Below are 11,183 nucleotides of genomic sequence, written 5' to 3' on the forward strand. Positions count from 1 at the left end.
AACTTGCAGATCAAGAACTAATCGCAAGTCAACCATCAAGTATTAGAGCCATCTGACAAAGCCTTTACAACAGAGAAATTAAATAGTTCCATTCGTTCCTCTTTCTTCTTTTTCCCCTCATAATTAAAATGGTTACTTTTTTTTAGGACAAATGGGGGTCCAAAAGATATCCCACTGATCATGCAGACACGCACACAGATCGGATACACACACATCACACACACACATCACTCACACACACACAAAGTTCAGAGTGGGATGGTGGAGACAAAGGCTGGCCTCCAAGCCTCTTGCTGGGAGCACACAGTCGACTGGACACACAATTGAGAGCGGAAGCAGATCAGCTGGCCTGGGCCTGTAGGGGAGGGGGGGCAGAAAGAAAGGAGCCCCCAATTCCAAATATTCCAAGTTATTCTGCTGGATGACTGACTTCATTTCCGACCGAAGCAGGAGAGAAAAACAGAGGGAGGGGGTGCAAGTGTAACAGAGGACTGTGGAGGAGGGGGAGGCGGCTGTGGATAGGAACAGGGTGGAGACTAAGGTGACAATCAACGACTCCCACCACCGATATCTGAGGGAAAAGCCATGCTTTTTCTGTCCACATAATTGATGTGTATAATCTGTTCTAGAATGTAGAAAATACAGAATCAGAGATTTAAGTATCATTTACAGCAAAGTGGAAACAAAAATATCATTACTAAAATCTGTACAAAATAGAAGAGTATTGTAGCAATATTATGTGCAAATGCACGTGAAGAGTTGTGAAAGTGTATTTAAACCTGTATGTGTGTAGCATGTGTAATTTGTCTGTGTGGGCATCAATTTTGTCAATGCGTAAAGAAACTTGTAGATGTGTAATCAGATTTTGAAAATGTACTCAGATTTGTCAATGTGTAAAAAGAAACGAAAAATGTCAGTAAGTGGGTACATTAAGACTTTTACATGTGTTTGCATATAAAAAGAATGACTGAGAGCAGTGGTGGTGACTACAACAAACAAATAATTTCTTATTTTCACCTCAGATATGCCTGACTTGAAGTTGTCACTCATAATCAATAGAACATAATGTCATTATTAAAAGACCATCTACTATAAATTTAATTCCCATTTAAAGACTTGTGTACAGATTTACAGATCTGAGTACAAATCTGAAAACCCATTTGTAGATTCACTTTCACATTTACAAATCACACTACACATGTACGGATTTTGCTCTCAAATCTGTGAAAACGTGTAAACTGAAATGCAGTACACTTATTTGTAAACAATTTTACTACAATACCCCCAGGAGAGGAGAGGAGAGGAGAGGAGAGGAGAGGAGAGGAGAGGAGAGGAGGAGGAGAGGAGAGGAGAGGAGAGGAGAGGAGAGGAGAGGAGAGGAGAGGAGAGGAGAGGAGAGGAGAGACATGATCGGGGAGCACGTGCAGACCAGGCAGGCCTGGGCCTCGAGGCCGGCTGCTCCAGTGTGTGGTGGAGAAGGGGGATCCTGGGACAACCATTTCCAAAGTGGACAAAGTGGCCGTTTGTCTGCTGCTCTGGCCTATGGCTCACTGGGTTCCAGCATGCCATCATGCTTTGCTCCCGTCTTAGGCCTAAGCTTCCCACCCCAACGAGGAGTGGTGGAGAGGAATAGGGGGGGCACTGAGAAAAAGACAGGAGGGGGAGAGGAAGGAGAAGGAAGAGAGGGAGAGCAGGAGGAGAGGGAGAGAGAAAGGATGTGGCCTGAGCCCTGGGTGCTCGCCAAGTCACCCTCCCTTTCCTCCACTCTGTCTCCCCCTTCCACCCAACCCCTCCTGGCTGCCTCTCTCTACACAATGGCCGCTTCTCTGCTGAAATTTCACGTTATTGGATCCCGGCCTGGAGTTTTGTCCTCCCACAATGTCCAGGCAGTGGAGCATGCTGCAGGGGAGACACACTCTGCAAGCTAAAAGCTGGAAAACCATTCCTCCTTTCATTAGCATCAGAAAAGGGGAGAAAACCCCACCACCACCTCTTTTTCCATCGCCCCCTTTCCTCCCCATCTCTCTCCTATATCAAAACCGGACGAAGGCTGTCAAGCTTGGTCAAGCTCCACTGGACCACTTTGGCTAGTAGGACTTTTGAGGAGGGGGGAAATCATTAAAGTATCATTGGGAAAATAAACACAAGCTACTTATCCCAATCCGATTCGATAGATTATCCTCAGAAAGGAAAGCAATCACAAGGAAAGGTTGGGCCACAGAGGACGGCGTGAAAAGCAACTCTGGGTGTGACTCATTCACTTTACTTATTAAAGTGTATGGCTGTCTTCAACAGCTGTTACCATAGATAAAATGTGCTATTTTTACATATCCTTAGCAAATTCAGCCTCATCTAAATATAATATGCCTGTATGTATTCAATACAGCTAAATCTAGCCAAAGACACACATGGGTACATATAATAAAGCGTATGCTATACTTAAACGCAGTCAGCGATGGAAAAAAAATAGTTTCATCAACCAAAAATATTTCAGTCTAAACCAAACAATTAAAAAAACTTTAATTAACTGTAACTCTGAGTTAAAGTTATAAGATGATAAAGTAGTGCACGTTCTTTCACTGTGATCATGCCTCATTGAAGAAATAAACAACATGCAATCTGGGACTCAGTCGTCGATTCCAGCAGTGCATCTAATCTGAACGGTGCAAACTAGCTAGCCAATTAGCCACGGTTCAAATCCCCTAAATAACCACAGGCAAACTCAAGGGCACAGACATACCCAAAACAAACACCACATGGCCTAACATGGATGCAGAGCAAATTATGACATAAGGTCAGAGCAAAATACTTTAAAAGGCGCTGTCGGTCAGCCATTAATAAAACTGAAATATAATGCTTTGAGAAACATCAAGCCAGCATCACAAGCCTGCCTACATTAGCTGCAGTGAAAACTAATACACTGGCTATAGAAAGAGAAGCGACAGAGAAATTTGCCCTATCTCCTCTCAACACCTCAGGCTGCTGGTGAGTCATCTCCCTCACAAGAACATTCAGCTTAGCTACCAACTGACTCAGGAAAAGAAAAAAAAAACAGAACAAGCCTACTCTGCTGCTGCACACACAGTGAATCTTGACTTCAAATGTACCACCATCTTTTTTACAGAAATGCTACCTATTATGACGACAAATTAACTGATCATAGTCACGTCTGGTGGCATCTGTCACAGACAGCAGTTAGTGGGTCAAAATTAGGCTATAGCCTAAATCATACATAGACCTACCCAGTACAGCGAATGTCACAACTGCTCACTTAGACAGCATTTCTAACACTGATTTTCAAACCAACCCCTCTATTACTGGATTGGGATTGCAACCCCAACAGCAAGTTCTAGGTGCCGCTGTGCTGTGGTACTATAAATCAAAAGAATTCCATATTGTATCAAATGCCAAAAAACTATTCTCAAACATCAATCAAAGCCACATATTGAGATGATCTTAATTTGAACCACAAGCATTTGGAAAATTAAAACCTTGCGCTTGCCATACAAAAAAAAAAAAAGGAAAAAAAAGGGGAACCACAAATTTCGACTGCTGCGGCGTCTCTGGTCTGCTTTGATGTAAGAGTAGTCCCCAGGACCCAGCATCTACTCATCATAGCTACTCTGAAACTGAGGGGAAACAGGAGCTGAGGGACAAGGCAGCCATCTAACTGTGGGAGAAGCCATCAACGCATCTCAGGAGCAACTCGGAAAGGATAACCACCAAACCAGGACCGCGTCCATGCATGTTAAGAGACACTGCTATGACAAGTAGTAAACGGTTCACAACATGGTCGGCTGATGGGGATACCATAACACTACCATCACCATAAATGGTCAACAACCCAAACTATTAGGCCATCTTGATAAATCAATTACATTCTCCCGTAGGCAACTTTCCACTGAATCCCTCTTTTGGAATTGAGAAATCAGGAATCATTTTTCCCAACCAATAAAAGTCTGTTCTGAGTTATGACGATAGCCATTTTAGAGAGGACCAAATGTGATCAAAATTTTATAAAGCAGATCTAAATGCATGGACAGGCGTCCAATTTTAAACTGTATTTGAAAGCTTGACTCATAAAATAAATTATTTGATAACATGTTACATTGCTTAAAATTTCCTCATCTAGGATCCAGCCCTATCTTTCCCTGAACACATACACATGCCAAATGTTTTTCAGAGAAATAAACACTCGAGTTGTGCACGACGCACATGCAGAAACCCCTTCCTGTTTTCAAAGCGTTTGGAAACTCAATCAAAGACACAAGGTTTAGGATTTACATCTGTGCCCTTTATGTCTGTGGCCTCACAGGAAAGAACATCTTAGCCCAGCTGCAGCAAAGAGCTCACAACAAGGCCCAGCCTTCATGCTCCCGCCATGCAGCACAAGTGAAAACAAAATCCTCAATTCAGACACTTAGTGCAAAAAAGCACTTCTTACAAGCATTAAGATATGGTCTGTGAACATCAGAGGCCCTCCTTGACAAAGAAATGAAGACAAGCCTCTTATATGGAACGTTATGATGGAAGCAGAAGAAAAAAAACTGCAAGTTTACTGTTTGGCTTAAGAGCCTACATACGCAGTGTGGATCCACATTAGGGCTTTGTCTTAAAAAATATGAAAAATGCTCCAAATACACTGCTGACATTTACGCCAGTTTATGCATACTCCTAAAATACTTGAAGAGGAATGAAAATCATAAGAGGGAAGTGGCTCAGGTTTAAAATACACAGAATCCGGGCCCAAAATCTGGCCATGGGAATGGAACAGTCCACCAACTATGTTGAGGCTTGTTGGCTTGTCTCATTTACAGACAGCCCAAGCCTCTGATTATACAGAGGGATCGTTGTCATTAATGACAAACATTAAAACAGCCTAAAATAAAATAAACAGAAACTGGGATATAAATGACCTGCAATGAAAAATAACTTACAGGACTATCAAGCATTCAACCTCAGTAAATAAGCTGAAACAGAGACAAACTGAATGAAATTTAATACAAAGAGCTTGTAATTGGGATAATATGCACACACCTTAGACGTACACCAAAATCTAAATTAAAAAATGAGAAGACGTGTAGCAAGCAATAATGTAAAATGAAGTTGCAAGTGCCCTCACACGTTTTTGAGAAATTCATACATTCGCAACTGTTAAACCACTCAAGTAACAACTAACACTTCCCCAAAATAATACAGAAGCAAAACCAAACATATGTTCAGCTCAGCAGACTTTTCAAAGGTAAGATGTGCCTTCAGCTCAGACTAGGCTAGCTAGTAAAGCTTAAGGTTCATGGAGGTCATATCCAACAACTGGCAGTAACCCCAAATAATACATCTAATAAAAAGGTCCAGGAAATTATTTAGCTTAACTAAGGCCACAGAGGATATAGGCAATTACCCAGGGCCATAAAGCACTAGCCCTAACAGCTGAAGTAGCTTCTCCCTTTGTCGTTTCAGGACATGATGAGGGTTGTTTAGGAGGAATGTGTTTGGAAAGCTCTGCAACAGGAATGGGTATGCAAAACAGCCCACAGGTGATAAGATTCACCGACACCCCACATTGGCAGAATAAAACGCTGGCTGTCAAATCAATCACCCAGAATAGGAAGAGGACACAGAAGACAGGAATCACGGAAGCTCACCTGAACTGGCAAACAGACAATACACAGTGCATACGGGAATCTACCAAGGAACAATTGAGGCAACTGACCGTTGCTGCAATAGAAATGGATGGAGGGCGCTGAATAATTTTAGCAAAATCGAACTCTGGGGCCCCAGAATGACTAAATCTACATGAAGAGCCTGTTCTGATAAATTAAAAATTGAGAAAGGACAAGAGGAACCTCTAGCTATCTAATGGCAGTCCATTTTTCTGAAAACCGAAAAAAAAAAAAAAGCCATCTTGAGTTGTCACACAATCACAAAACAGGAGATTTAAGGTGTAAATAAGACAACACCATTCCATGCTGGACTATGTAGAAAAGCACAAGTAACACAAAATAAAGGATATACATGCAGCTGCATCTCAAACTTGCTATTCGCTTGATGACGATAAATATCCTCTTAGATAATGTGGCATTCAAAGAGACACTGCTTGCACATTCTTTCATAAATCTTCCCACAAATCTTCCACTTCTCCCAGCGTGACCATAGTTCTCGTCGACAGGATTCACATTAGCCTTACATCACGCCACACCAGCACACAACCCAGACAAGACGGAAAACCAAAATCTACAAGGCTTTCTGTGCGTCTTGTCATTTCAGCCTTGTGAACATCGTTGCACCAAGGCCAGTAACATGTTCTCAGCAAAGGGTGTGCTGTGTGTACACCAGCTTGGCTTACCACCTATCATTCAGACAAAACCACTTCAGGGCTGTCTCGTTACAAATTTTTGGGAGATTTTCAAATTAAACGTTTAAATGTAAGCTACAAGAGGACAAACATGTTTTTTTTTTCTCCTTAATTATGGTTTCTACATGCTTAGGAAACCAGGATTACACAGTTTCTATGTACCATAGAAAAGGCAGATTTTTTTTTTAAGATCTAGCAAGTGACTCATCAAAGACGCAAAATTTATCTTATCAATGGAGGAGAGGACATGTCACGGTGTAATAAAGGACAAAACTGCTGTGAAAAGCAGATTGATTATTATCCCTAATGCTTAAAAAAATAAGTGAATATATGTGTCATTATAAAAGCATAATAAAGAGACTCTCTCAGCAAAGAATAAATGGCTTCGGCTATGCTCAGTATTCCGTTTGCTCCATTACTATGATCATACAAACAGCCAGAAAGGTGGTGGAATCATAGCAACAATGTTGGATCACTTCGCCATCTTAGCTGCTGCCATCCATGTAGTGTGGAACAAACCCAGCATATACTGTAGCTTACACACCACTGATGATATGTAGCCTTTGCAGTAGCTCCCAAAGTGGGGCTTTGGGGGCCTTGAGGAGTCTCTGAGGTTATTGCAGGGAGCCACATCAAATTGAGGAATGCTTTGATTTTAACAGCAATTTCTTTATCTATAGGTTAACACGACAAAAAAATAGACAAATAAGAGGTCTTACCATCGAGCATGTTAGTACACAATTTAAGCTGAATCAAGACCTACAGCTAAAGATGAACAATATGTGTGTGATTGGTTTTAATTGTAATTTAAAAGAACTCCATATCATATGTTACATAAAAAACAGATGTGTAGTTCAAGGACAAAACCTTCATGCATTCAATCAATCAACCCATTAAGGCGACAATTAGATGGATGGGGAAAAACATGGGGTGTTTCGAGCATTAAAGCATGACACTAAATGGCTGAAAGGGGGCCATATGACTTCCACGGTGACAAATACATTATCAAAGAAAATCCTCCGAGATGGCGAGGAAACGGCGGTTAAACTGCACGCTTATGTAAAACAAACGGTCAGTAGTCGAGCACATGTGCCCTACATGCGACGTAATTGTGCGGCCAAATACAGAAAATTCATTGTGTGATCGTCGGTGCAATGCGAAACAGTGTACAGTGCTGTGAATGGGCAGGCAGGTACTTTATGAATGGAGGGGATCATGTGACCGCAGCACCTCCCGAAGCAGATATTTCTCACTGACTGTCAACAAGCGCACACAAGGGATCAGCCCATTAAAACAATACCAAAACGCGAACTGGAAACGGACGCGACGTGCACAAAAGCACAACTGCACACATACCAATCGGTTGCCCGCACGTTTTGGCGATCCGGGCGTGAATGCGACGCCGTTTTTTAAGCGTTTTTTTATGAATGGAGATTGTGATATGTAAATGAGCGTGATTGAGAAAAAATGGCATCTTCGAGCTTTTCAATGCCGCAATAAGCACGAAAGAGCTTTCATTAAAGACGGGCCCGGACTGAAATACAACATGAATGTGTAGATTTTAATAGATGAGTATGTTCCGAAATCATGGCGGACAGCAGTTACACACAGAACTGGGTTGTCAATATAATGCGCTATCTGATCATGATGTACTGAACAGGCCATGCATATAAAATTATATTTAGACTGTCTAAGAGTCCACTCCGAGTCACATATAACTGACAATCTATTGCAGATTAATATACATCCAGGGCATTTAATTTCCCACCCAATTGAATCAAACACAGGCAAACATTAGCAAACGCAGTCTAAAAATGAATTTCTCACAGCTTATATGTTAGTTAGCTGCATTATAAGAGCAAATACACAAAGAGGGAGGTTATTTTTTTTTACTGTGTTCACGTCTCTCAAACAGTGCTCCTTCTATTCTTATAACAGAAGCATTTTAATTTGCCTACAAACGTATCCAAACCCAAAACAAACCTTTTTGTTGATATTAAGCGAGATGATGAAAATACCAGCGTTGCACGGTTAGAAATGTCATTGGGAGCTGTGGTTGCTCAGCGTGTAAAGCATATGCTATAAACAGCAATACACGAGTAGTTATTGCTGAAATGTGTGCCCAAGGTGAAAAATATAAAGCTAAACAGCACTCACTCGTTGTTTGGATTTGTTGAATCTTCACTCATTTTTTTTCCTCACGGGGATCCAAATCCTAGCAATAGCATGGACGACGCAGTGACGGCGGGATAAATACCACGAATATCACCATTTTCCTTCACATGTAGAAATTACCCCCCTATTCTGGATAGTAAGTAAACGTTGAACAAGGGCATGCCTGACTAAAGCGTCCCTGTGGGGGGAAAAAAACCAAGTGAAGCTAGCTTAACGTTAGCTCTGCTGTCTGGGACTAATGTTAAATCGCGAGGAGGAATGACAAACCGTTGATTCATTTTATCCTCCCTGGAAGTAAAATCCGACCACAACAAATGGGCCATCGGCATCATCCTCGTCGACAAACACAGATCCCCGCTTTGGCAAAGAAAACAAAAATGAGTATGATCCTCAAAAAATGTAGAAATTGGCTGTAGACTGTATCGTTTGGCTGGTTATTTTATGGCTGGCTGTCGAGCATCCATTCGCCCAACTTCAGGTCCAGGACAACACTTGAAAAAGCGCTGTGCGCGTTGCTCCGTCAACGTGTCCGAGTAATTTGCAGCAAAGGCATCCAAAAGCCGAAAAAAGCCTTCAGCTGTTTTCAATATTAATACCGACGCGTGAAGTAAAAGCGTACGGACTTCAAATTTCCTTGAGAAGTTGGTGGACATCTGCTTTAATCGAACTCCATTTTCAACTCGGGGGGATGAAACATCGGAAAACTGGGCGGATGTGTCGACCCTCGCTTGAGAAATTAGATCCTTCGCGACCGTAGTAAAAACATAGCCCTCCTGCGGTGAAATAAGCTCACCCAGCGCGTAGTTATATTATATTCAGAAACTAATGGCGTATATGGTCTAAACTGTGCTCCTTTACCGCCGAATTCTATGAATTTGACGGATTCTTCTCCAAAAGTTGACCTAAAGTAGTCCCCGCACTTCCAAAAGAAGTTTCCCTTCAATCACGCATTGTACAAGAGGGAAGCGTCTGTGTGATAGCACGCAAAGTAGAAAATAATCTGGAGGAAGGACTTGGCTGATACATACACACACACACACTCAGCCATTAACAATTTCTTATTATACCTTTTCACTAAGCAGTTTTAATGCTATCGAGCCACTCAAGAAAAAAAAATCCTGATACGAAATTGAGGGGAAGTGCTGTAGATATACACAGCCAAGACTGCTGCATGCAGCACGTGGAATTACATCAGACCCCTTCACCTTCTGAAGCCAATGTAGTATTTCAATCTCAGACTGTTGCTCTTTTCATTATTATATTTATTTGATTAACAACTCAAACATACATTGAAAATGCTGAGAAAATGCAATTTGGAAAATGAGGGCATTTTTCACACTGCTAGTTGGGGGTGGCAGCGTGGTATTAGTGACAGTAAATAAACTAGGCATGAGATTACTGTTCAAGAAACAAAACGAAGGTTACAGCTACACTCGCACATTTGATTGAGTTGAGGACTAAAATACATGCACATACACACATCCACCTTGCACCCCCAAACTCTTTCCAGGCAGCTGTAGCACCTTTCAAAATGAAACAATCTAAGAAGTTGCCAGAAAAAAGGAGGGGGGAAAAAAATCTTATTTGCAAATGTGTTAGAAAGCCTTGCAGTGTGCAGTGTGAATTGGTGGCCTGGTTGCGTAAGACTTAAATGCTATTGGATTTTTGTGCTGTGTGGGAAAGGCAAGAGATCAGCCTAAATGATTCTGCCTGGTTGTCATAGTGACAGCATGTTGTGTGAGAAGTTTCTTTGTATTTTTCTGGCTTTCATACAGCTTGTGCCACAGCCTTATGTTGCAAGCCATATAAAACACCCCTCTGTGTCACTGTATATAGACAACCCATGCGTGCACGACACTCACATGTGCAGACCTTGACACATATTGCAGACCTCATTTAGTAGTTGATGAGATATTCTGTCTGAGGTGTGCGCTGCGGTGCTAGTGACCACTTTGCAGCAAAGATAAAACGTCCCTTAAGAGTTGCTTTCTCATCTAAACTACCAATGTTAGCCTGGGAAGCATGTTATGTGCACTCATTTAAGCAAACAATCTGCATAAAGCCTCATGTTGGCTAATCACTTATAGAAGACTGTCTCCATCTTTCACGGTCCATGAACTTTTTCCCACTAGCATGCCTTTATCCTTTAGAGTATTTAGAGTTCAGGAAGTCAGTCTTCTTTCTCATCTCACAAATGTGGATGACCGCAGTGCATTTCCTGTGTTTTTCACACACTGGACGCCAAACAGTGTGGCGTACAAGGCAACAGGATGTTTAGCTAACAGAGGCATCCCTTGACTTTACTCACTATGTGCAATTAGAGTCATCACAATTCTCTTGCATTCCAGTACTGTCAGCACAAGCTCAACACAAATTTCATTCACTAAACTCGGCTGAATCAATTTGTATATCACAATAGTGTGACATGATTTGTTTTATGTCATGTTTCTTCAATTTTTATGTGTCTACTGCACTGCTGCAAACTTTGAAAACATATTTCGTTTTGTTCTTGCTGCTTGTTCTGCCCTCTTGTTAACTTAAAAATGGTGAAACCTTTGATTTCTGACTTGGGACTTCAGTTGAGACCTAAAATGTACAAATTAAACCATACTAATGACTTTGTAGCAGGAAGTCTAATTCACTTGTATAGATC

General features: G+C 41.6%; 1 protein-coding gene across 1 annotated transcript in view; it reads right to left on the bottom strand.

Annotated features, from left to right (window-relative positions):
* spred1 (sprouty related EVH1 domain containing 1) overlaps window positions 1-8,909 on the bottom strand; it is a 34,311-nt gene extending 25,402 nt beyond the window's left edge. Inside the window, exon 1 of the mRNA XM_022214850.2 lies at window positions 8,513-8,909. Within this exon, the coding sequence (XP_022070542.1) occupies window positions 8,513-8,544 (32 nt within the window). The 5' untranslated portion in view covers window positions 8,545-8,909. The remainder of the gene's footprint in view (window positions 1-8,512) is intronic.
* Between the last annotated feature and the right edge of the window lie 2,274 nt (window positions 8,910-11,183).

Source organism: Acanthochromis polyacanthus, chromosome 1 (assembly GCF_021347895.1).
Source record: "Acanthochromis polyacanthus isolate Apoly-LR-REF ecotype Palm Island chromosome 1, KAUST_Apoly_ChrSc, whole genome shotgun sequence".
Taxonomy (NCBI): domain Eukaryota; kingdom Metazoa; phylum Chordata; class Actinopteri; family Pomacentridae; genus Acanthochromis; species Acanthochromis polyacanthus.